The following is a 27,953-nucleotide window of genomic DNA, read 5'->3' on the forward strand; positions in this document are numbered from 1 at the left end:
TACTGGCTGGGAGAAGGGAAAGAATCAGGGAAGGTTTTGTTGCCTCTGATATGGGTATGATGGATTGGAGCAGAAATAGAAGGAATGAAGCAATCTAGCTAGAGGGGACAACATGAGCAAAGACACAGGGATGGGAGAGTACAAGGCAAGCCCAGGTAACAGCAAGTGATCTGATTTGGCTGAAGGACAGGGTGCATGTACATAAAGAATGAAAGTGACGGAAGAAGATAAACATTTCTCAAAGAATGGCAGTAGTTTATTCCCCACTAGTGTGAAAAATATTTTTGTAATGAAAGATTAAGACCTGCATTTGAAACAGGAAACATCTTTGGCATGTCTCACTCTAAACAAAGCCCTAATTACATTAATGATATTAGGAGAGTCTCCAAACAGCAATATTAATGTAGGAGGAAGAGCTGTGGTCCTGAAGGAAGGAGATACAGACAGTTCTCGTTTTACATAAATTCACATTATGCAAATTCAACTTCATGTAAAGAATTCTGAAAGAAATCCGCATTCCAAAAAAAAGACCTATGTTAACTTTACTGTACAGTACTGTGCTTTCTCTCTCTCTCCCCTACTCCTAGCCTTCTGTCCCTCTGCTTGGAGCTCCACAGACTTCCACCCCCTCCACTCCCTCCACAAAACAAACAAACAAAAAAAAAACAAAACACAAAAACCACCCAAAACAAACAAACAAACAACAACAACAAAAAAAAAAAAACTTAAATAAAAACCCCTCCAAGTGAAAGCAGATCAGACATGCAAGAGAGAATACCACCACCACCAGATTGGGGGCGTGGCATAAGACATCCAGTGCTGAGAGAGGAGACCTCTGCCCCGCTCTGCCCACCCACCTGTGTCCAGCCCCTGAATGTCTGTCTTCCATCTGTCTGCACTTGAGTATCATGTGTCTGTCCCCTGAGTACCACCAGTCTTCTCCTGTCTGTGTATGTGTCTAGCCACCATATGTCTTTCCCACCTCCACATATTCTTCCTTTTGATTCTGGAAAGGCCCCCCCATGGCTGGCCCTAGTGCCAACTGTGTTCCTCCTCCCGTTCTTGCTTCTCCGTCCCAATCCCCACATGTCCTTCAACTGTGTGCCAGCCTCCTCACCCCCATAGGCATGCAGCCCTCTTCCTGCTTCCTTCCCTCCCTTCCCCATGTCCTTAGGTAAGTTCGCATTACATAAAAATCGCTTTACGTAGAGGTCTGCGGAACGGTCCACTTACGAAAAGCGAGAACTGTCTGTACTCACATGTTTCGATGGACTGGGCTGAACTCGGGCCTCAACTAACAGCTGAGCAGAATTGGACTTGTGTCTAAAAGACAAAAGATGGGATTTTTTTTAACCCTTTAGGAAAAAGAAATAGGAACCCAAACATAACCAAGTATCTTTCTCTTTAAATAAAGGAATGGTGGGCCAAAAAACCTAAATAAACTGTACGGGGACTACAGAGAAGTGACTAATATGTTTTTGCTTTTGGTTTCTAAACTACTCCTAGGAAAGAGCAAATTTTCCTTCCGTTCCTAATCTACTGTGCTTTCAATTGGTGTAACAAGCTTTGCTTCCCTATACACTAACCTGTAATGAGATACTGTTTGTGAAGGACTTTAAGCATTCTGAGATAAAACCCCCATAGAAAGTTAGAGTCTCTATATTAAATATTATGAATCCAAGTAGAGGTAGAATCATTCCTAACACATATCATTTCTGTAACTTATTTAGGTGAAGATGCCCTCTTTCAAATAGAAAACTGAAACCATTCCCACAGAGTTACTGGTTTTATTTACGTTTTGAGTAACTCATCGCATAAGGTCAATATGATGTGTCTGCTAAAAAAAGTTAATGTGGTATCAATATACATTAGAATGGTGTCCTGATCACAGGAAATGGCAAACTCAGTGGTACATACATCTAGAATACCCTGTGAAGTTTTAGACACTGTACTTTGGACATTGGCTACTCAGAGTATGTGCAAGAGGGGACTGGGAATGATGGTTATAGTAGAGCCTGGGCAGAGGGTAGTAACTGACTCAAATCAATGCCAGAAGACAAGGTAGGAAGAAATAGTATTTTTTTGCAGGGAAAAGACAAAGAAAAAACAAGAGAGTTGGGTTCGAATATTTGTAAGGCTGTCAAATAGATTAAAAAACAAATTCTTTTGTGTGTTGTGGAAGGCCAGACAAGAACAAATGAGGGGGCAGATTCTGTCTAAACATGGGGAAGAAATTCCTAGCCAATGTAAGTGGAACTGTCCAACAGTAGAAGATGCTATCCCAAGAGATGAAAGCATCCCTGATTTAGGGAGAGAAGGAACGTAAGGGCATCTGGTCCAGCCCCTTTTTCATTTTATGGATAAAAATAACGAGGCCCACAAAGGCTAGTGATAGAGGTACAAAGGAGTAGATGAGGGATTTGACTCCAGGTTCTCTGATCCCAAATTTAGTGTTCTTTCTTTTGCAATAACATTTCTCTTCATCACAGGTGCTTAAGTAGTGACCAGAAGGCCAGTTACCAAAGATATTTTACTGACTGACTATCCTCTAAGGTTCCTTCCAACTTTAAATTCTATGATTCAAAGTGTCTTCATTTGAAAAGCCTCCAAGGGAGGCTACTACACCTAGCATTCTACAAAGAGGTAAGCAGCCAGTCAGTTAACAAGCATTTATTAAGGGCTTACTACATATCAGACACTATGCTAAGTGATGAGGATATAAAGAAAGGCAAAAACATGCCCCTAAAGAGTCCACAGTCTAATGAAGGAGACCACAAGCAAACAGCTCTTTTCATACAAGATATATACAGTGTAGAAGAGAGGCCATCCCCTACAGAGGGCAGCTAGCAGTAGGGCATGGAGGTGGAGACACAGGGACTGAGAGAGGAAGTATTCTTACAGATGGTGAGATCTAAGCTGAGTCCTGAAGGAAACTAAAAAAAACCAAAAGGCAGAGGTGAGAGGGAGAGCATTCCAAATACAGGAAACAGTCTGTGAAAAGGAATGGAGTCAGGAGATGGAGCATGATGTCCAAGCAACAGCAAATGGCTGGCATTGCTGCAAAGTAGAGGGGGTATAGAATCAAGAGTGAGAAGCCTGGAAAGGGCCAGATTATAAAGAACTTGAAATGTCACACAAAGGGCTTTATATTGGATTCTGAAGGGAATAGGCTTGACAGAACCAAGGACCCTGTAAATAGAATATATGTCACTTGAGCTTTTAGACTTGAAGGGTAATATTAAACCAGTCTAGAGGGATAATAATAGTATACATCCTTGAATGAACGTTGTGGTCAAAAGAAACACTGCATAAGAAGCACATTACAGAATCACAACTTCTATTTCGATAAGTACCTTTACTGGTGACTGAAGGAAATAATCAGTTTGGAATATCATCATTTGTGACAAGACAGGTTCCATGTTTAAAGTATCAAGCGGGTAGATATTAGTGGTGCCAAAGACTAGGGACAAAGTCACAATCATTTTAAATGTAATCGAACAGATCTTCTGGGTAGCAATTCTAGAGAGAAACATTGAAGTTTCATTTGAGATTACTGCACTCATCTGCTACCCCTGGATCCCACATGGATGTTCTGGTCACTTTCTAATAAAACAGGCCGAACATTCTTGCCAGCCACAGAATAAATGGACTCTGCTCTTTGGGTGGCACAGATGAAAAGTAAAATGGCACTTCCAACAACAATTTCAGATCCTGCCATTTAAAAAGAAACACTTCCAAGAATAATTTTCTAGGTACTAAAGGAGAATGTAGTTGTTGGTGATAGCTTTGTTTTATAATTGTAAAAAACAAACTTACATTTTTCATTCATTCCTTCACCCAAACACTTACCTTTCCAGTATCTCTGAGACTTGCCAGTGGAAATTAACTAATACAAGTTTAGCCACTGAATGAGACACCTAGAAAGAAAGAAGAAAAGTAATCATACCAGGGCTACATCTTTCTTAGATTTTTTTTTTTATTTTATTTTTTTTTAGGCAGTTGGGGTTAAGTGACTTGCCCAGGGTCACACGCTAGTAAGTGTGTCAAGTGTTTGGTCTGAGGCCGGATTTGAACTCAGGTCCTCCTGACTCCAGGGCTGGTGCTCCATCCACTGTACCACCTAGCTGCCCCTACATCTTTCTGAGAGTACTGAATACTCCTAGATGCATATAAATTAACTTCTTGAACTCAGAAATCACATATGCAATGTGGACAATGTTAATGACTGTCACAGCTTGGTCAGCACCACAGGAAGAAGAGAGGGTGTGGTCAAGCAGCAAAGTATCAAGACCCAGATTCTTATCTTCAACTAAATTAAGCAACTTCTTCTTAAAAGCCTACTGCACACAAAGTATACTCCTTATCTTGGTCACTCTCCTTCTCTGGCCCTCCTTGTTCTATAAAATTGTGCAATCTGATGAGATGACCTTTTAACTAATAGTCTATAAAGTCTGAAGGAATCTCTCTTAGGAAACCCAACCATCACTTTGGGTAACTTTAAACGTTTTTTTATTATAAACAGTAACCAAAAAAGAAAAATAAACATACAAAAATAAGGTGGGGAAAATCTTACATAAAATCTTCAATGTCTTAACCAGATGAAATAACTAAACAAAAAAGTTGTGCTTACTTTGTACCCATCTCCACAATCATGGATTCCTGTTACCTTTGTTTAAACATACATACACATATGTAAGTACATACACATACATACATATGGACTCAATGTATTTATCATTTTAGTTTTGCTGATCTTGCTTTGCATTACTTCATATGTCTATTTCCTTGCATTTATATGTATTTTTTGTTATTTTTTAAACAGCTAACATTTAATTAGCACTTTAAGGTTCGCAAAATGTTTAACAAAGATTATCTCATTTCATCCCCACAACTCCTGTGGCATGTAGTGCAATTATTATCTCCATTTTACAGATACAGAATATCAGACAGAGGGAAGTTAAGTGACTTGCCCAGGGCCACACAGCCAGTAAATATCTGAGGCTGAACTTGAACTCAGGTCTTGCTGACTCCATGCCCAGCACTCCATCCACTGAACTGCCTAGATTTTTTTTGAAAAAGGATGTCATAACGGAGAACTGACCTTGAAGCCATCCAGTTACACCTGCTGAATGACATTGGGCAGGTCAAGACAACTCTCTAAAAGGCTTAAATTTCAGAGAAGGTGCCAACTTGCACTGAAGGAGTTTCTTCATCTGGTAGTTCCTTTTTTCAGTGAAATCACAGGTCCACAGTCCCTACCTCCCTTAATATTTTTATATTCCATTATATTAATATACGATAATTTATTTGGTCATCTCCAATCATAAGATATATTGGATGTTTCAGGATGGATAACTTTTGATGTGATATTTACACATTGAAGATCACATAATTTGACTTACACAAAGATAATAAGATGGCTGATTTTTATACAATCATAGACTCACTCACAGGACCTTAGAGTTTGGGACTTCAAAGAACCTCCAGTCCATTTTACAGATCAGGAAACTAACCTTCACAAGAAGGCAGTATGATTTAGCCAAAATCATTTGTTTTCTCGGACTGTACATTTCAGAAGTATAATAACATAGTTACAAGAACTCTAAGGAACCTTCAATTTAAGAAACTTAAATGATGCAGCATAATAAATGACAAGGTCAATGAAGAGCTCTGGCCCTTGATATTTAAAGTCTCCCCAATTCTTCTTCAAGTCCTGTCTCAGTTGTTGCTTGTTTACATCTCACATTTCACACACCTTATAAAGAGATTGCTCAGATGTCTTCAGAAAAACCCAGGAAGACTTATTTAACTGATGTAAAGTGAAGTGAGTAGAACCAGGAAAACACTGCATACAGTAACAGCAACACTGCACGATGATCAACTGGGAATGACTTAGCTATTCTCAGCAATACAATGATCCAAGACAATTCCAAAGGACTTATGATAAAAAAAAAAATGGTATCCACTTTCAGAGAAAGAACTGATGGAATCTGAATGCAGATCAAAGCATGCTTTTTTACCATTCTTCTTTTGCAGGGGGGCTGTGTTTTCTTTTACAACATGACTAATATGTAAATGTTTTACATGACTGTACATGTACAACCTTTATCAAACTGCTTGCCTTCTCAGTGAGAGGGGAGGAGGGAGGGAATTTAGAGCTCAAAATTTAAAAAAATGAATGTTAAAAAAATTTTTCTTGTTAAATTTGTAAAAACTTTTTTACATGTAATTGGAAAAAAAATAAAATCTTTAAAAAGGACACTAATTAGGAATCTGGGTGCTTTGTTTTTGAAATTTAAAATACAATTCATTTACAAATAAGCAATAGATGTGAAAATAGAAGACAAACTTTTCACAAGTACTTGCAGAGTTGATACAGCTTGTGAGAAAAGTACTTTAAAAGCTTTAAATTGTTATAAAGTCAGTTTTTAACACACAGAAAACATGATAGCAGAATGAGGATTTAAACACAGGTCCTGTACCCCTGTACCCCTGAATCCATACATTTACATTTACAAGTATATCTCCCCTTAATGTATGTATGTATGTATGACTGCTCTTACTTTTTGACCCAGAAGTCCCACTCCTAGACACATAACCCCAAAAAGTTAACGACAAATAGGTCTCACATTTAACTAAATGCCAAAGTAACATTTTTTTGTAGTAGTAAAAATTTGAAGGAGAGGGGAGAAAGGGAGAGGTACCTTTGGAAATGGTTTAAGAAACTGTGGTATGAGAATGTAATATGGAATCTCACTGTACACTAAGAAATGACAAATAAAAGGAATTCAGAGAAATATGGGAAGACTTGTATGAACAAAACACATTAAAGAGACCAGACCTAGCAGAACGATGTACATAATGACAATAATGCAAAGAAAAATGACACTAAGATAAGCTGTAGTAACTAATTTTAGTCCCACAGAAGAGATGATAAAATACATTTTTCTCTTAGTGCTGCTAGGACCGGCATCTGAGAGGGTCTCCTCCCTCCCCAACATGTCTTAAGGAAAGGAGACAAAGCCAGGACTTGACTGATTCCAACCTGACATAGCCTTTTGGGGGACCTCTGGCTGTATTGAGACAACTTCCTGGTTACTTAAAGCTTTGAACTCTACAGGGTGGCACCCCTAAGACATGGTGGGTGTCTGAAGACACAGAGAGTCACTACACTCTGCCCTGCTGACCAAACATATCTCATATGGAAACAAGGGAGGCTCATGTCTTTCTGCATCTTTGTTGCATATCCTTTCTATGTTAGAGCTAGGTAAATCTTCATTTGTTAAATGTTCAATGGCAGGCATGCAAGGCAACGAGCAGTCTTAAGAACTTACTAGGTGCCAGGCATGGTTCTAATTGCTGAGAATAGAGATAGAAGCAAAAAGATAGACAGTCTCTGTCCTCGAGAAGTTTATATTCTAATGGAGGAAGATAAGACATAAAAGGGAGCTGAAGGAGGGGGGAGGAGAAATTACCTTTGAAGGGGCATGGTAGGGTTGGCATGGTGGAGGGATGCTATAGGGTGAAAGGCCACAAGGAAGTGAAGGAAGATCCAGAGTAAGAAAATAGCTGAATGACGGTGGCAAAGTCAGATGAGTCAGAAGCACAGCCAAGAGGAGAAAGGCCCAAGAAGTGTCCTATTTCACTCCAATATCAAATCTGAACAGGATACAATGTCTGGACTCCTCCTTACATGTTTCTTGGTACAAAGGTGTGGGACTCACTCCCTGGTCATTTTTGCTAAACTCTTTTTCTTTGTTACTGGGGGGCTTTCACAGGGGCAGGGCTAAGGGTTCTTAATCTTATATCCATGAAATATATACATAATACACATACACACATGTATATCAATAACTGTATTTCAATATAATTAGCTTCTTTGTAATCCTATGTATTTTATTTCATGCATTTAAAAACATTCAGGAAGGGACCCACAGATTTCACTAGATTGCCAAAAGGATCAGGACATAAAAAAGTTTAAGAACCCCCGGGCTAGGTGGTGGAAAACAATTACAATGGGAAATAACTGTGATGTAAAAAACAAAAGGCATCAATAAAATATTTTTTAAAACCTACCAAAACAGGACAATGGAAGGATATATGTGTTTAAAAATGAGCAAATTGGGTTTGAAAACAAAAACAAAAACAATGGAATGGTACTGTCCAACAAGAAAATCTATTCTTCTCCCTGTATGGAAATTCAGAACTTTGGAAAAAATCATGGTAGTTAAGTATATAGATGAAGATGACGGAGGGGAAAACAGAACTGATACTGTCATGAATATATCACATGGGAATGGCTCCAAAGTCCCTACCCTCAATGAGTTAACATTCTAACGAGATTCTAGACTTACATATATAGATAAAAATTAAAAGGTATTTTGATAAGGCAAAGAATATTACTAGTAAGGAAATCAGTTATGGGTTTCCATAAAGTAGAAACTGACCTGAGCTTTAAAGACAGCTAAGGTTTCTAAGCAGAGACAAGGAGGGATGAATTCCAAGAATTTCATCTAAAGGAGGGCAATGTCAGACATAAGCGGGCAAGTCAGGAAAATACCAAATCCAAGGTACACTTGTGTTTCAGTGAGGCATCGAGCAGCCTTTTAAGACATAATAACACATAGGATAGCACAGCTGCGGTGATGAAAAGTGCTGAATTTGAGATCAGAGGACCTGGGCCTCATTGTCGTAACTGGGAAAGTGAGGGGGCTGGAATGTATGGCCTCTAAGCTCTAAATCTGTGATGTTCAATCTGAACCTCAGGAGACACAGATGGACCCAGAACTTGTGGAGGGACTAGACCTGACAGCTGATCAATGTTAGCCCAAAGGGAGGTCTTCAGGGTGTCACGACAACTCTGCCCTCACTTAGGCTATAATCAACATCTTTATCAATGACTTGAATGAAGACATAGATGGCACGTTACATACTCAGAGATGATTCAGCATTAAGTTAGAGAGCTAACACAGAATTAAGTTCCAAAAAGATCTCAACAGGCTAGAACATTCAAAAGAACCTAATAAGAAACAAAATTTCGGTTAAAAAAAAATCAACTACACAAGATGCATGGTTAGAAATCAGTTCATCTATTTATAGTTTTAATGTTATACCAATCAAACTATTTACAGGGATACTTTATAGCACTTGATGAAATTCATTTGGAGGAATGAAAGGCAAAGATCAGAGGTTCCTAAACTTATTTGGCCTACCATCCCCTTTAAAAAAAAAAAAATTACTTAGCACCTCCCTCTGCCCCAGAAATCTACTTTCTTTAACCCTTTAACAATTTTTTTTTAAAAATTTGCATCATTTCAAAAAAATATATAAAATATATTTTTTAAAATGATACATCTTCAATTTAATAATTTATTGTAAATTTATGGTTTTTTCCTGCATTGAAATTTTGATGACACAATATCATACCATGTAACTGTATAGTATCATATTGTAAACAAGTCATTACACACACATATTCTTGTTGATTCATGTTGGCCTTCCCTACTACACATGACAGGCTTGCCTGCCAACACTTGCTTGTTAAGACCTGTCAGCGGATTTGACCACTGATCAGTTATAACTTGCATTTTGTGTGTTATTTAGAAAATAATGTAATCACTATGACTTTAACTCTATTACACAACAGATGAAACGTGCAAATGGTTTTTCAAAATTTTCTTCCTTCTTTGTGCTTCCATGGTCTCCTTATTCTTATTCAATGCTCCCCAATTGCATCCAAAGCTACAAGGGCCCCCCTGAATCATTCCAACGTCCCCTAGGGGGTGGTACTGCCCACTTTGGGAACCTGTAGGAACAGTTCCCAGGTCCTAGACTATCAAGAGAAATAATGATAAGTTAGAAAACTAGAGATGAAGGAGTAATAGCACTTTCGGGTCTCAAACTATTTATAACTCAGCAGTCATCAAAACCATTTGGTATTGCTTAAAAAATAGAGAAGTAGCTCAATGGAACAGATTAGACAAGGGAGAACCAGAAATGATGGAACTCAATAAACCAGAATTTGATAAACCAGAAGAAAACATAAATTACATAGGAAAGAATTACCTATTTGATAAAGAACTTTGGGAAAACTAGAAAGCAGTCCAGCAGAAATTAAGCTTATACCAACAACTTGTACCATACTCCACAATAAATTCAAAATGAGTATGTATCCTGAATATTTAAGCTCCATCTCATTAAAAATTAGAAGAGAAACAGATCATATATAAGCCTTTCACAGCTGGGGGTAGATATATTCTTAAATAAAGCAGGAATGAATGCAATTACAAATTATTAAATAGGTTACTTTGACTACATGAAACTGAAAAGCTTCTAAAAACATAAAATACATCTAGGCCACAAAATGTAGAAGTTGAATAAAAAAAATTTTTGTATCAAATTTCTATGATAAGGGTTTGCTATTTTCCAATAGAGAAGTAATCAAACGATATGAATAATTCTGTTTGCCCCTAACTAAAAAAAAGAATTTGTAGTTCAGTTGTTCCAGTCATGTTCAACTCTGTGTGACTCTAGTTTGAGTTTTCTTGGCACAGATACTGGAGTGGTTTGCCATTTTCTTCTCCAGATCATTTTACAGATGAGGAAACTAAGGCAAACAGGGTTAAATGACTTGCCCAGGGTCACCCAGCTAGTAAGTGTCTGAGGTCACATTTGAACTTGAAAATAAGTCTTCCTGACTCCTGATGAATACTCTACCCACTGAGCCACCTAGTTGTAAACTATTAACAATTATATGAAAGAATGCTCCAAGCCATTGATAAGATGCAAATCAAAACACTCAGATTTCACTTCACACTAAACAAATTGGTGAAGATGACAAATGATGGGAATAATCAATGTTGGAGGAGTCTGTGAGAAGGTAAGAACATTAGCGCAATGTTAGTAGAACTGTGATTCAGTAAAACCATCACGAAAAACCATTTTGAATTACACAAATAAAGTGACTAAAACGGCCATACTCTTTAATCCAGAGAATATACAACTAGGCTTATGGTAAAAGGAAGTTTTTAATAAAAAGAAAGTCCATATGTATATATACACCCCCACACACACCCACCAATATGTTTACAGTAGCACTTTTTGCAGTAGCAAAGAACCAGAAAGTAGAAGCTCATTGTTTGGATAATAGCTAATAATAATAATTGACTGTATAACTAATAATAATAATGATGATAGCTAAACAAATTCTGGTACATGAATCACCACAAAACAATGAATGTTGCAAAATTAAAAAGAAAGTTTGGCCCCAGAGAAGTTATATGAGAAGAAATGTCTCCAGATTCCTTTGCAGAGTTGCGTGTCCCACAGTTATGAAACACTGCATGTATTATCAGATTTTTTTTCCTAGTGGATTGATTAGGTTTGCTCATTTTTTTTCTTTGTCCTCCTTTTCTTTACAGAAAATGTTCTTTGTTATATGGGGTAGCTTTTGGGGAGGGGAGAGAGATAAAAGGGAAATTTAGTTAATGTAAAAAAAAATCAATAACATTTTATTTTAAAAAAGAATTTAATTTTTATGGAGAAAGGTGTTTAAGCAGACTCATATGATTGAACAATGTGATGTGACAACTAATGAAATCTTAGGATGAATTAACAAAACTATAGTGCTAAGAATAAATGAGATGACAATCCTATTGTTCTCTGCCCTAGTCAGATCATATCTGGAGTACTGTGCTGTATCATGGGCATCACACTTTATGGTGGAGATTGACAAGCTGAAACATGTTCAGGAGCATAACCAGGATGGCAAGGGAATTTAAAGTCTTGCCATCTGAGGACTGCTTGAAGAGCTGGAGATTTTTAATCAGAGAAACAAACAACAGAGTTAACATATTTGTTTTCATATCTGAAGGATTTTCATTAAAGAGAAATTAGATTTTTCTCTCCTTGGCCTCGGAGAGCAGAAAAGGACCAAGAAATGAGAGTCACAGAGAGGCAGATTTTGGTTCAATGTAAGGTAAACCTCTCCAAATAATTGGAGCTGTCCAGAAATGGAATATGTTGCTTCAGGAAGGTAGTGAAGTCAATATCACTAAAGGACTTTGCTGACCACTTATCAAGAACATTTCAGAAGGGACTCACATTTCTGGTTCAGGTTAGACTAGATGGCACTAGATGACACTTAAAGTCTTTTCCAATTTCCAGGGTTTCTGGGTTGTTAAGACTTGCATTAAGATCACCCAAAAAACAAAGCCTCAAAAATTTTAATCTTCAGGTGCATCTGATGAGATTCAAATAAAAGTGATCCAAGAGAAGCCTATTATCTCAAGTACCACTTAAAGCCACTTTAGGAAACAATGTGATTCAAGTAGGCTAGTCAAAGAAATACCAAAACTAACAGGGCCCCATTACCCCTGGCTGAACAACTGCCCAGATAATAAGTGAAACTCTGAAACGGTTTACTTGATTACCTCATCTCCCTGAGCACTGTGGGTTTTCCATTATAAAAATCCTTGGCGTCTCCTGACTAGGACTGTCTTCCTTAATCAGGTGTCTTGTACCCCACCCCTCTCCCCAGGGAGCTGTCTTAAGCTGGGGTCATCCCTTAAACTGCTTGGTGTGTGTGTTACCCTCAATAAATACCTTTATTTGATTTGGAAACTGCCTGAGTGAATTCTTTTCAGACAACCTTGCACCCCAACAGTTTGGGGTAGTGTCCTGAACCTCATCATATCTACTTAATATTCAAGTCTGAGAGAAGATCTTTGTACTGATTTTTGCACTCCAGAAAATATATCCTAAAATATGCTGAACACTAACACCTGGCCCATTATAAAACTGCTACTATTAAGACTGATAAGGTTTATTTTGGCTCCAGAGCTAATGTATCTCCAACTAAACAAAACATTATTTACAACCCACACTATTCACAAATATAATGCCTGGATTTGAAATAAATAAAGTCATTTAAAATCAGAAGGCTGAAATTCAAGTTGGAAGTGTATAACTGATGGGGATGGGATCTGGACCCCAAAAAGGAAAATCCCTGGACTTTCCCATTTGCCTGAGGCTGTAATTCATTTAACTGGCCTTTCGTTGTGGCTATGCCGAATCTCCCAATTCTGTTCTGTTATCCCCCCACCCCAATTGCTCCTGGCCACTTCCCACCCTTATTCCTACAAAGGCTCCATTCTCCCTTGGCCCCATGGTCCAGGTCCCTGACATGGTTACCTCACAGTCACCCCAGCTTACTGGCCACCCCCATCCAGATCCTCCTCAGACTCCCTCCTCCAGTCACCTTAGACTACTTGACCACTCCTAGATCCCTTCCACAGTCTTTCTGTATATAAGGTCCATATGGCCTCCATTAAGATGCTCAGATTCTTAAGATCTGGCTAGCTTGCATTAGTGATACAAATGTTTAGACTCCTTAAGAGTCTGGCCAATATGGTGGATTCTTTAAATCCCCACCCCCCCCAATCAATGTTCCAGTAAACCTTGTCTTTGACTGAAAGAAGACTTGGGTCGAATTCATTAGGGCAGGACTCGCGTGTCATGATGTTGGGGTTCCAGCACCGCTAAACCTCTAAACCTTAACATAACTCTGAGGATATAAAAGTGACATTGGTTAGACTTGAAGCTCATAGCAAAAGCATGCAGTATTGAATTATTCCTAAGAAGTCAAATATACACTTTTTTTTCCTCTTACAGGTCAAATCCTGGAGTACTACAGCTCACAGAAAAGGGTGGTAAGGCAGGGCAGGTAAAGGAAGTAAGGAAGGTCTCAATGAGAATCTTGTGGCAATACCTAGTTTAGCAACATACTTAAGGGAAAATTAGGCAGGACTTGATTCCTGTTTTCCTAGGAAAAGACAGCATTTATGCCATTGGAATCTTTGAAAAGCAACTCAATTTCAATCATCACATTACCTAAAAATCTCAACATACCCATAGTCCAAGGATAGTAAATTCCTCTTTAAATAAGAAGAATCTTAAAGCAGAATGAACGGGAACTTTTGCCTGATTCTGCATTCTGCAAAGTTTTTCATAAGAACAGTGACATTTATCTTGAAATCTCAACAATGAAGTTTATAAAGGTCAAAGCTAGGAAAACGCACTTCTAGTGATCAGTTGTTCAGACACATAAAACTGATGCTTGATCAAATAACATTTCAAATCCTTAAAGAAACTTTTAATATAGCAATATGCCTCAAAGTACTTCATAATAATTCTGCAAATATAAAAAAATACTTATTTGTATGGGTTTTTTACTTCTACTTCTAGAAATGCTCAGGAAGTACACACATATTCAGAGTTTATGACAACCACCAGGAATTCTGACACTCAAAAAGCCAGCTCTCATGCAAGAGATGGCATGTATGGGTATCTGACTCCACAATTCTCTCTCTTCCCAGTGTATAAAATTAGCCCTCTGTCTTGAACCTGGTTTACTTCTTTTCTAATCATTTGCCAATATACTGTCCTGCCAAGCACCAAACTCCTGAGCAAATAGAAATTGATTTCAACATCCTCCTTGGGTATTCGCAAATGATTAAGACATAACCCCTACACAAAGTTCAGCAGTCAGGAACAGTGGGATTTAAAAGCCAACTTTTTGGTTTTTTTTAAATTATTTTGATTTATCAACACCAAATTTTTCTACTACAGTAAACAGACACAAAGATTCTTAAGAATCTCATAAGTCTAGAAAATGAATATTCTTAAATTTTTTTTTTTTTTTTTTTTTTTTGGCTAGGCAATGGGGTTAAGTGACTTGCCCAGGGTCACAAAGCTAGTAAGTGTCAAGTGTCACTGACCTGATTTGAACTCAGGTCCTCCTGATTCCAGGCCCAGTGCTCTATCCATTGCACCAACTAGCTGCCCCTGTTCTTAAATCATTAATGTGGTTCAACTAGCATTTAAAGGCCTATCATATGTAAAGATCTTGCCAGGAACACAAAGACAAAGAGCCTGGAAGAGCTTACGTTCTAACTGGGACATAATCTATACAAGGGGAAAAATAACTACAAAATATGTACACAAAGCAATAGAATATAACTTAAAGAGAGAATGTGAGCACTAACAACTACAATCAGGAAGGCCAAAGTGCTGTATTTCTGGGCTCACATAATTCGAGCTCTCTCTTGAGTGAGCATGACAATGCCTTCTCTGGCCTGTAGGAAAAAAAAAATTCTCCAACTTTATTTGTCTGTAGTCTGTTATAAAGAATCATCTCTGTCTACCAATTTAAAGCCTTAGTGACAGAAGCAGCGAATCAAAAGCATAGAGTTCTATTTCTGGCTCTATTTCAACATGCTTCGTGACTTCACACAAGATAGTTCTCTCTGTATTAATTTTTTTTTTCCCGTGAGGGGTAAAACCTGGCAGTGGATATATTTAAAACTTTTATGTTCTTAGGATAAAAGTGTCAGGCAAATACCAGTAATTATAAAGATGAAATCACTGCATGTAAAGGAGCAATCTTTATATGACTGAATCAGATAGTTTGGCTGTGTATTTTATTCATCAGGTTCAATGTGCAACATCTCCCCATACCTTACTCCCCCACACATACACATAAAATCCCTACGTAGCTCCTTCCCAAATCAGTATGTCCAGTCCTAACCTCATTTTGCGTCCTTCTTCATCATCAGACATGCTATATCTGATATGCTAGTCTTACACTGTTGTTGCACTTCTTCTATGTGCTCTGTCTCCCCTACTAGATTCCTTACGTCAAGGGCTTTGTCTTATACTTCCTCCATCTCCCCAACAGTGCCTAGCATTCTACCTTACGTGGAATAGCTCAGAAAATGTATGTTGGGCCATTACAGGATTAAAGGTGTTTCTGGGCTGGGCTCATCCTGGACCTGGCTAGAGCATAATATTCAAAGCATTCTTCCCTGAGTGAATCCAAAATTAAGTAGTGACTCTGAAAGCCATGAAACCTCTGGACAGGTTATGACTTTCATTCAAGAGCAGAGTGAAGGCTATCATCTTCAACCATTTCTTTTAAGCCCTTTAGGGTGCCCTAAGTGAGAGGGCTTCAAACTTAAAGCTACTTGGTGTGCATAATTTACAACTGCAATATGAAAGCAATGCAAAAAGGCTGTATTTTCCCAAAAAGTTTGTTGGAATCACAAACTATATCTTCATAACCACGGAAGACACTCACACCTGCTACACTGACAGGAATTTTAAATTTTTAGTGAATCAATGAGGCCATTCAATAACTGAATATATCCCATTTTAGGGTCCAAATAATAAATGTGAAAAAGCACCACGAAATACATTCCATTACTGTACATGGCTTAACCAGACAAATGTAAAAAGGTAGCTTGTTTTATACCTACATTAGCCAAGAAAAGTCACCCTCCTTAAAGATTCTACAACCAAACATGTACTACAATCATCTACAATTCAAACTAATTACAGAACCATGAATTTCAAATCATACTGTTCCCCAAGTCCTTGCACAGCACTTTACATATGGCCAACTGCTTAATATTTGCTAAAGTGAATTCTTCTCAGGTGAAAAGTAGCAACCCTAGCACAGAGTCTAAAACATAATAAATAATCACAATATACACTGACGATTACAACAGCTGTTATAAGCATATGTATGTGAAGGAAGATTTCAAATCCTTCCTGTTTGTTGTGTTGAAATATGCTAGACATGTCACATAATCACACCTCTATTCTATAAGGTAACAGACTGAATATGCACTGCTGCACAGAAACAGAAGAACAGAAATTTGTTTTTAATGAAATCCAGGATGCCCATATCAATATTTTCTAAACAAAAAATAAATTTAAGGCTGTAGCTACACAAATGTTTTACAATGGAATAAACTTATGCAAACAGGTTAAACGCTAGGTTCTCTGACTTAGCAAATACAACAAGGTAACTAGCAAATAAAGTTTAAACTATGGTCATTTCAAGGCCCTGGGCAAGCCTCTAATCTCTCTCGTCCAGCTTTCTTTCCCACTACTCTATGTTCCATTCAAAGTGAACTCAGTATTGCCTATCCTCTTTTCTCCCATTTTGCCACCAAGTCTTTGCTCATGCTGTCCCTACATTCATCTGTCTGTTAAAATCCCTTCCTTCCTTCAAGGCCATCTTGCCCATGAAACCTTTCTTGACTTCCACCAGGTGCAAAGTCATCTCATCTTTTTCCTCTCAAAATTTTTTCTCACAGCACTTTTACTGAACCTTAGCATATCTACGCTTCCTAATAGCACTATTACTTCAAGGTATGTGTGCGTGTGTGTGACATGTTCCAAGGCACTGCTTTTTTGCAGAGATATATACGTGTCTATATATCTCGACATCCCTATACAAAATATATCTTATCTAGCTATAGAAATAGCTAGATAAGATACATATCTTAACTACAGATATAGATAGAACACAGATAGATCTTTTATACAGATATATAGATATCTCTATATAGATATAGATAACTATATCTCTGCATGAAGCAGTACCTTGGAACACAGTAGGCACTTAGTAAAGACTGACTGACTTGATTAGGATAGACCTTTGCCAGACATTGCAATGGTTTTTCCTCCTGATGGTTATGTCTTTCAGGTACATCATAGTAAGACTAGAAAGCTGAATGTTAAGAGTAATCTGTTCCTTTGAAAACAATGAAATTCTCTCTTTCCAGTCAAGTTCACTGGATCTCAGCTACTGCTGCAATGGTGTAGCTCTATTGTTCCTAGAGTTCCAACGAAGCACTCCCAGGATTCTAGGGTCAGATTTATAACCTCAATAAATTCGTGTGACCTGTTATGCTATCTTGTCTCTAGAATTTTTACTTATTTTTTTCTTCCCCTCCACAAAGTAGCACTTCTTGAGTTAGCTTTTCTGAGCCTATTTCTACATTTCTAAGCAGACTACAATATCTCAAACAAATGATTTTCAAACTGTAAGATCCTAACTCCACCTAAGGCTTAAGGGTAAAATTTTCTGGTTCAAGTAGCCTGAGGTAGAAGTTTTGGTTTTGTTTTTTTTTTCCCCAATTAAAACAGAAGAAAACGTAAAGCAAATCATGTCGGATCTTCCAGTTCATCCATTTCTTTTATTCACTTAAGAGATTATAACATTTATATATGCAAGATTTGGTGTTTGGTGCTAAAAGAGAACAATGGAAAAAGACACAGTCCCTGAAGCTTACCACCTAGCTATTCTTCCCGCATACCCAATCAGTCAACAAGCACTTATTAAGCACCTACTATGTGCCACTATACTGTTGAGAACATGCTTCTATTTGCTTAACCTTTCACGGATCTACTGGAAAGTTTAAAACTGAAAGGCAACTTCAGTTGCTATTAGTTGTAATACTAAGGCAACTGGAATGACAGGCATCTTTATCAACTATTCACAAATGATGTACTAATGTACTTAAAAAAAAAAAACTCAAAGAATATAGTTTGTTTTAATAGTAAGAATATTTAAAGATGGTAAGACAGATTGCTCCTATTATGTCTATTAGCCTACTACAGTTAGTTTTAGTCAACCTGTCTTATATTTTTCAGGAAAAAAGCTGATAACAGCCTTGCAAATAGATTAAAAAAAAAAATGTATCTGCCCACCAAACTTGTCACCAGCCCTTCCCACACTTACCCATGTCATAGTGATGAAACATCTGATGGCAGTGAGCATCAATGGCCTGAAAAAATACAGGTTGTAGTTTCAATTTTTATTAAAAATTCTTACTTGCCAACTGCCTGAATTCTTTTAAGTCTACATTTTTTCATCCCATGTTTTGTGTTATTGATATGTAACAGCAATTCTTGGCTTAATTAGTAATTAGAGGTCATCTTATGAGGTGAACTGTGGTTGACAAGGAAGCTGTGTTGGGCTGGAGTCTATAGCAAAGAGCTAGAAGACAAAGTTAAACCAAAGATTCTAATTAAGTTCCCTGTCTGTAAAATGAAGGTGTTGCACTATATAGCCTCTAAGGTCTCTTCCAGCTCTAACATTATGATCCCATGAATAGGAACAAGAATTTGAACTGCGGGAACAAGGCTGAAAAGATAATGTCTCCTGGTGTGATCTAAGAGCATGGATCAAAATTGAAGAGAACTTCAGAATTAGGGAAGGCAAGGGAATTGTTTCGAAGTGGAAGTGGAAGGATTAGAAAGGGAGTGGAATAGAAAAAGGAAAGGTGAAGTTTAAGACACAGATGAAGGTGACAGAATCATAGGAAGATGACAGAAAGGTGTGAAGGGCAATGAGCCCCTGGTGCCCCTCCATAGCAAGTGAGACATGAAGAAGGTTTTGTGAGTGGAGAGGTCTTATAGAATTAGTAAGCTATTTGTCAAGTATAGCACACTCAACCCTTGGACAAAGAAACAAAATGGAACAAATTAACCACAACTCTGTCCCTTCTTCCATTCTAATCCTAGTGTGAGAAAGGATGGGAGGATGTTGTGATAGAATTCATACTTGCTGTGAATCATGGCTAAAGAATCTACTACCACACATTCATTTTCTACATGCTATAGATAAGATATTGAAAAAGAATTTAACATTTCCAAAGAATCCTATCTCTTCTCAGTCCTGACAACAGCTGTGACCTTATACTATTAAGCTCAGCACAAAACATAATACTCAACACAAAGTTATTTATTCAGAGTGAAATATGAGATCATAAAAAAAATCCATCTTTCCTTAGCTATAAAGGGGATCATCTCCCAAAGATCAAAGTATTTTACTTATGCATTAATTACCATTCCAATCCCCTTTGGGAAATCCCTAGTCCAAAAAGCCACTTCAAGCCCCTTCTCAAATTCCAACAAGAGGCATTCTAGAGAAACAGGTTGATGACTTTTTCAATCATGGGGGGGGGGTGGGTAATAAGGAAGAACTTTACTTTTATTTAGGCAAAAAGGCTCTATCTGAAAAAGTTTTGTGCTCCATTAAAGATGTCTGCATTCTTTCCATAATGTACAAATTAGTTTAGTACTAAAATTTTTTGAAAATTTCTAAAGCCTTTTAAGATTTATAAAATATTAAGTGAAAATATCCCTCCAATTAACTCAAGCTCAAAGAAATGAAATGACTTGCCTAACAAGGGTTACACAGCTAGCAAATGTCGGAGCAGAGATTTGAACCCGAGTCTTCTAATTACAAGTTCAAGTCTAGCACTCAGATATTCTGTGCTGTGGGCAGAATTGCCATGAAAACTTACTGCATTTAAGGCTGTGTCGATATTTCTGACTAAGAGGGCAAAACGGATTCAAAATCATGCTGCTGTTGACAGCAACTAAGATGCAGACAACAGAAAAAGAGGGAGCACAGGCAATAAACAAAGCACTTCCTCAGCGATGGCAGCTGAAGGCTCTTGAAGGAGGAGTTGGAGAGTAGCAGTAGCCAGAGACACAAAGGCCTACTCACTTTCTAAAGCCAAAGGCCAAACTTGCTAAGCATGTACACATTCACTTAGAACTTGGTATAGGAAGCAAAACCAGGATAGAGAGGAAATATTTTTTGTTAAACTCCTTCCTGCTGTATTAAGCCTATGGAAATTCACATTAATTGCTTAAAAATATGTGGTCCATGAAGAGATGTGAACAAAGGCAGCCTCTTCCCTTAAGCTAGTTCACCCACAAGTTAACATAACTGATTAACCCCATATTTAGTTACCACTATTAAGAGAAATGGAACTCAAGTTTCCTCATGAAATTGCAAATAACAGTGCTAGAACCTAGAAGAACCTTTTCTACCCAGAAGATATTTGTATTATCTACTGCTAACCTTTACTTATCTAAAACTTTAAAGCGATTCAGAAGAAAATTTCAAATAATGGCTCCTCTGTTGAAGTCTATCACTTTTCCTTTTAAATACTAAGGTTTATAAACATGAGCTGGATGACACACACCAGATGGGAATAAATGCAATTAAATTCCATGAGATGTTCTCTAATCAAGATCCCTTCCTGTTGGAAAAGGAGTTTGTATTAGATTACAGAAAAACTGATCGTGGGAATTAGAGGAAGGGGGTCAGGAAGAGGTACATGAGATATCTAAAAACAAATAAGGAGAGACTGATATCTCAGGTATTTTTTACATCTTTAAAGGAGAAGGAATGAAGTTAAAGAAAGGATTTCCATCCCTTAAGCGCTACCCCTATCATCACCTCTCTAAAGACAAACATAAATCTATTCAACATATGTGTAATGTGTACACACATGTCATCTTCCTCATATATCTTAAACCAGACCACAACAAAGAGTAAAAGGTCTGCTGATTAAAAAAGCCCTTTTTATTTATGCAGCCTTCCCCTCTGCAAGCAAGCTTTTCAACTCAACTGACCTTTCCACTTAATAGTAACTCAGTAATAATTCAGCAGTAACAGGACTATTCTAGTTCACACTGTGGCCTCTGACTTTTCAGAGCACATTTGTGCTCCACAATCTAGCAAAGAATGGAAAACTGTTCTGCATTGTTCTTTCCTATGGGTAATTTTAGTCTCTTTAACAAGTTTATAATTCACTGAACAAATATTTGCATGTAAGGTCCTATGAAAGGGGGCTTTTGGGGACAGAAATATATAAAAAGGGATTCCCTGCTGATGGGAAAGTAATCATCTAGTTGGAGAGAAAAGACTAATATTTTTTGGGTTTGGTGTCAAATGCATGCTCTAAACCAAGAATTTCAGAATGAAGCCTTCCTAGCAAAAGTGGTATTTCAACTGCTTCTAGAAGGATAGGTATAAATTCTGAGAGATTTAAAGTCAGGGAGGAAAAGATCTTCCAAAGTAGGAAAAGGGCATGAAAAAAGGCATAGGTGCATTTAGGGAATGGAAGTAAAGTGAAACTGAAAAAGATTTATGTATATTGGGGCTAGACCATGGAATGTCTTGAATGCCAGGTTAGGGAATAGAAAGAGCTGCTTAAAGTTTTTGATCAGTAAGAAAGGCATAATTAAAGCAGTACTTTAAAAAAGTTTATCGGACAACAGCTTTCAGGATTAACTAGATCAATCAATAAAAAAGTATTTATTAAGTATCTCCACAGCACTAGAGGTACAGAGATAAAAAAAGAAATTATGCCTGCCCTCAAGGAGCTTACATTCTACCAGGGAAACAACATATACACGTGTAAGTATATACAGAATATAATGAAAATAAATACAAAAAAGAAAAAACAGCTCAGTTGATAAGGAAAAACCTAAAGTAGGAGAAAGTATACGAGCTGAGTTTTGGAGGAAACTAGGATGTTTTAAATTTTTAATTTTTTTCAAGTAACATAAATCTTTCCCAACTTCCTTCCTCCCCACTTCCTCCAAGAAAGAAAAGAAAGAGTAAAACAAAATCCTGGTAATAAATATGCATAGTTAAGCAAAACAAATTTCCACATTGGCTATGCCTAAAAAAAGTCTAAATCTTCACTGTACCCTAAGTGTATCACTTCTATGTCAGGAAGTAGGTAGCATGGGAAACCAGAGTTCTATGAGGTGGATTAGGGAGAAATCTGAAGGCTAGGAAACCAGCAAAATTCTTGAGGGTAGAGATCCCTACAAACTTTTTTTGTATCCCTCAAAGCTTCTAGTTTCTATGTTAGGAACAGGCACTCAATAAATATTTGCTGACTTGATTAATTGGTTTCCAGTAGAGTCCATTTCTGGGCCACAAGTCTTTCCAAGATAGTAAGATCTGCCAAGGCTCACACAGTATAAAACCCAAAGTCACCTTCACATCTCAATAAGGTATCAGTAGCTTATCCCGCTAAATCTAAAAAGTATCTTTAGTAGATTGGCTACCAGATGTTAAATTTTTTCAACCACAGCAACTCATTAAGACCTGCTACAGAGGTGTTCATGGCAGAGGTGCAGCCTATTGGAGCAGAGTACATATTCACATCAATGAAATAATGGATCCTGACAAATTATACCTCTTTTAACCAATGTTGAAATACAAGGGAACTACTACTTGTAAAGTGAAGTAAAATTCGGTCATAAAGAATGAACACATTTTATACTTTTATAATTACAGATACTGCCACTCCAGTCCTTTTTTGGTAACTATTCACTATCAAAACCGAAAACAACTAAATTTTGCTTTGGTCACAGAATCCATAGATTAAGAGTTAGAAGGGGCCCTAGTCTAAGTCCCTCATTTTAAAGATGAGGAACTGAGTCCCAGGTAGTAAGGAGGCAAAACACCGTCCTTTGAATCCAAATGCCACACTCTTTCCACTATACCAGGCTGCTTCCAATTGAGGCAAATCTGTTGGTGCAAAGAAAATAAGCATTCTAGGCTTCTTGTGATTTCTTTGGATTAGTTTTTCCAAATGCCAACAAAATGGTACTACATAGACAGGATGTCTTCAAGTCAATGAATGCTCACTTTAAGCATCCTAAGAAAGGCAGAATTCCTGGACAATATCTCACATACACACCTTTTATTCTTTTAATTACCAAGCAAAATGCATTTAATAATTCCAAATTTAAATCTTTGTATTTACTTTTTAACATGAGGATCTTTGATGTTCAGTGAGAACCTATATTGAGAGATGGTGAGATGCTGCCCTGCACTTCATTCCACCCTGCTTTCCTTCACTCTCAACTCCTCCCTACAACTTTCCCTATCATGGATGCCTTTGAGAATGAGATAAGTTTTTCTCTCTCAAACCTTTCCTGGTAGAGCAAAGGAGAGGGTCTGGATGTGAAAATGCTTTCCTACATTTAACAAAGGCAGCTGTTTGCCAACAAATTAGTCATTAAGTAAATTAGCTATGTAGCCAAAGGCAACCAAATATTTCATTACTACAGGTGCTACTAGAATTCAGGCCAGGATTTAGAAAAGATAAAAATGGGAATGTGGGAATGTCTACATGCCACTTCTTTACCTAAAATTACATTTTACTTGTTCTCCAACCCCCCCCCCCTTTTGTCCTTTGTGGTAAAGGGAAAAAACAGTCTAGGAGAAAACGGAGATGAGGGGACAGACAGTAATTAACTTGCTCATGATTCATTCTAAATAATATTAATAATAGCTAACATTTATATAGCATTTACTATGTGCCAGGCACTGTGCTAAATGCTTTACAATTATAATCTCATTTGATCCTCACAACAACTATGAAGAGGTAGGTGCTATCATTAGCCCCATTTTACAGATGAGGAAACTGAGGCAGACAGAGGTTAAGTGACTTATCTAACATCACACAGCTTGTAAGTGTCTCAGGCTGGAAGTGAATTCAGGTCTTCCTGATTAGAGACCCAGAGCTCTATCTACTATGCCACCTAACTGCCCATTTTGAAGCACTGCAAACAGGAAAGCAGAACCATCCTACAAACAAAAGGAGACTAAGTTCACATGGTTACTAAGAGAGGAATGGAACAAAAATGATAAAAATTTCAAAGAGCCCTTTTAAGATAATTTGAAAGCTAGAAACAAAATATATACCCAATAATTAGGGAATGACTGAACATATATGAGTTTACTATACTATATGATTATAAATGTGACAAATTCAGAAAAAAAAACAGAAGACTTGCATAAAAATGATGCAGACTGAAAAAAAAACAAAGACAAGATAACAACGTACACAATGACCTATAACAATGTGATCCAAGATAAAAGAGAGACGTAACAAAACTGGTCAAAATTAGCACCAGAAATTAGCTAATTTTTAAATTAAAATTTTTAAAAATTAGCACTATTAGAGAGAATAAAATGTCTATTGTATCAAAACAAAATATAGTAATAAAATTTTGAAAAACAAATTTTGTATTCCTAGTCTATTGCACAAATGGTAAACATAGGAGTATCTTGGGATTCAAATTTGCAATTAAGTAAAAATATCTTCTCTGGAAAGCAGTGAATATGCCAAGTACAGACCCATGGATACGGTGGACACTCAAACGTTGTTCATGATGATGACCTTTTGAAGCTGGCAGGAGAAGGGAAATTCCAGCACTGCAGTTGGCCTTGAAGTCTGACTCAACATTTCTGACCCCCTCCCCCTTCCATAAGGCACTGCCCGTCCTCACAGTTTAGGACAGTTTAGACAGGCCCAACAGTAAGAAGTAACCACTTCTGAATTGTAGGAATTTAACCTCTACTTGGAAAATACCTGTAATCCTTTGCCAAGTCAGTGGTTCACTCACAAGAAGGTACAATCTGTGACTTGCTAGCCACCTGGATATGAAACTTAGATATAGAATCAGCCAATCCAGGTAATAGGGAAAATTCACTAAGAACCACTAACCTCCTTAAAACACTCATTCTTTGAGCTAGTCAGAGAAGGAGCCACATACAGAAAAAGTGGTATGTTAAGGTCTCTTATTGCTTCACAGAAGCAAAAGACAAGAGAACAAAAACCTGATGGCTCTCAACACAGGATTACTATTACCTTGCCCATTCCTACGGGTCATTCTGCTTGCATTCAGAATGCTAGATTTTCTCCTTTAAAATCGTAGCCAGAAGTAATCATAGTTGCAATTGGTCCACAAATGTAAAAATGTTTAGTGGAAAGGGAAAAAAAGGGAATTGCAAGAGATTTTCCCAACTATAGTAGCCTTGAAAACAAATCTTATGAAGAAAACATGACAAGATAAGGCATTGAAGAGGACAATTTTTCCATTCTACCAGTTTAGTCAGAAATCACCATGAAAATGAGTTCTTGTAAAACTTGCTACATATCTTGTTAGGTAGCAAAACTCATGCTAGAAAAGAGAAACTAAATGAAATTTTTAATATTTTCAAGGTTCTATTTTATATTTATCTCTGATTCTGATCTATGAAGTAAGACTGTAGCTCAGTTCAGATCTAAGTAGATACTTTAAGTAAAATATATATCAGAATGCAAAAGAAGCAGCAGAGTAATTCAAATACTGGCTCCAACGCTTACAACTTGTGTGAACTTGAGAAAGATACTTCACAATTCAATAAACATTCAAGTAAGCATGTATTCAGTGCTAGGAAGAAAAAGCGAAGATAGTCCCCACTCTCAAAGGCCTTATATTCTACATGCATACAAGTATAGAAATAGAAGCTAAAATGAAGGAGAAAAAAAACTAACAACTGAGGGGAATAGGAAACATTTCACATAGGTAATTGCAGCTCGCAAACTAAGTCTTGAAGGAGGAGGCTTGGGGTCCTAAGAGGTGAAGATGACAAAGGAACACATTCAAGGCACGGGGGACACCTTACTTAATGGATGGAGAAGGAATGCCTAGTTTGGGAAATAACCAATACCCCACTGGAACTGGGACAAAGTTTGTGAAGAGAAGTAATATGGAATCAGTCTTGAAAGGCAGGCAGGAATCAGATTATAGAAGGCATGAAACTGCAAATCGAGAACATTTTATTTATCCTAGATGCAATATGGAGCCATAGAAGATTTCTCAAAGGAGAGAAACCTGGTCAGACCTGTGTCTTAGGAATATTATTTTAGTAACTGTGTGAAGGGTTAACTGAAGAAGAGAAGAAACTGAAAGGACCCATTTGAAAGCTATTCCAATTAAGGCAAGAGGTGATAAGAGTCTGAGATGCAAGATAATGTGAATGTAGAATCCACAAAATTAGACAAATGATTAGATGGGGTTGGGGGAAGATAGTGGTAAAGCAGCGGTCTGAGTCAAAAATGACTCTAAGATTGTGAACCTGGATAATTGGAAGAATGGTGATATCATCTGTTACATGGAATAAGAGAGAAAAAAGTATAGTATGGCCTCTAGACTATATCCTTAGAAAGTAAAAAGTGAGGTCTTCTGCTAGGGGGAAGGGGCAGGAGATACTGATGGGCATTTAGAAGAGAAGAGAGAGTTTGAAATAGAAGCTGTGAGTATAGAGAATCGATCAGGGAACAATCAAAAGATTGCTATATAGCAGCAAGGGCCCAATTCAGATGAGAGGATATAAATTTGTAATGAACTCAGTTGACACAGACTTTCTCCAGCAGCTTTCAAGAACACATGACTAAGAGAGAAGGTAGATGGTTGCAAGACTGACATGTGTTAAGGAATGGCTGGTGACAGGAAAAAGAAACAAGGGATACAAGGACAGAAGATGCAGTATACTTGAACAACAATAGGACCGAGACCATGAAGGGCAGAGATAACAGACTGTGAGATCAAGGAGGGGATAGACGGATAGAAAGTCAGAATAAACACAAAAAATGGGTTCAAGAGCAGCAAAAGAGAGGGAGAGACAGGAAGATGTTAGGATCAGAGAGGAATTTCAGAATTCGAGATCACGGCAATGACAGAGTTATGGGTAAAAAGTAAGCTCTAAGAATATAATCATTCCTGTGGGTGGCTAAGATAGAAGATACAGAAGAAGGGAGTAAAGAAGGTAGATAAAAGAGGAAGTCAGAATAATTGTGGGGATATCAACATGGATAAGTTCCTGATAATGAAGAGGTTGATGTTGAGAAGAAAACTGTGCCAGGTACTAAGTTCCTAAAAAAAAGGGGGGAGGGGGATGTTCCTGGAGACCAGGTACATTATATAGGTAATATAAATAAGAATTTGTACTAGTCAATATAAACAGAAGAAACAAATCTCAAAAGAAGAGAGATTGCTGACTGACAGCAGCAAAGGAACAGTTTAGAAGTGGTTATGAGAAGTAAGAAGCATGCCTCTATTTGTTCAGGGTGACAGTAGAGATGAGAAAAGGAGCTCCTAGCACTAGAAAAGGTAGTCAGAGATGAAGTATCTTCTGAAAGAAACTAGGCATCCATTATTGCCCAAAACAAAACAAAACAAAACAAAAAAACTGAGAGAGGATGAGGTGAAGAAGCCCTTAGTCTCTTCATTTGTCAAATGAGAGAGATGGGCTACACGACCTCTAATATCCCAACTCTACTACCATCTTATTCAGAAATCTACAATAATTTGCTCTCATATGCTATAATTTAGAGAAGAGTATTAAAGAGATATTAACTCTTTACATTATTCCTCAACTTAAGGACTTTACTATTTGTAAATAAAAGTCAAATACTACAATCTGGTATTTCAGGACATCCAAATCTGAC

The 27,953-nt window shown here is 37.4% G+C and overlaps 1 protein-coding gene across 1 annotated transcript in view; it reads right to left on the reverse strand.

Annotated features, from left to right (window-relative positions):
• Positions 1–1,250: 1,250 nt before the first annotated feature.
• The window catches only part of LOC114032977 (E3 ubiquitin-protein ligase ARIH2-like), a 33,379-nt gene continuing 6,676 nt past the window's right edge, over positions 1,251–27,953 (reverse strand). The window contains exons 3-5 of the mRNA XM_027848422.1: positions 18,590–18,635; positions 3,850–3,917; positions 1,251–1,323 (exon numbers count right to left, since the gene is read on the reverse strand). Of these exons, the coding sequence (XP_027704223.1) occupies positions 3,898–3,917; positions 18,590–18,635 (66 nt within the window). The 3' untranslated portion in view covers positions 1,251–1,323; positions 3,850–3,897. The remainder of the gene's footprint in view (positions 1,324–3,849; positions 3,918–18,589; positions 18,636–27,953) is intronic.

The sequence above is a fragment of the Vombatus ursinus genome, unplaced genomic scaffold (genome assembly GCF_900497805.2).
Source record: "Vombatus ursinus unplaced genomic scaffold, bare-nosed wombat genome assembly UNPS02006234.1, whole genome shotgun sequence".
In the NCBI taxonomy this organism is placed as follows: domain Eukaryota; kingdom Metazoa; phylum Chordata; class Mammalia; order Diprotodontia; family Vombatidae; genus Vombatus; species Vombatus ursinus.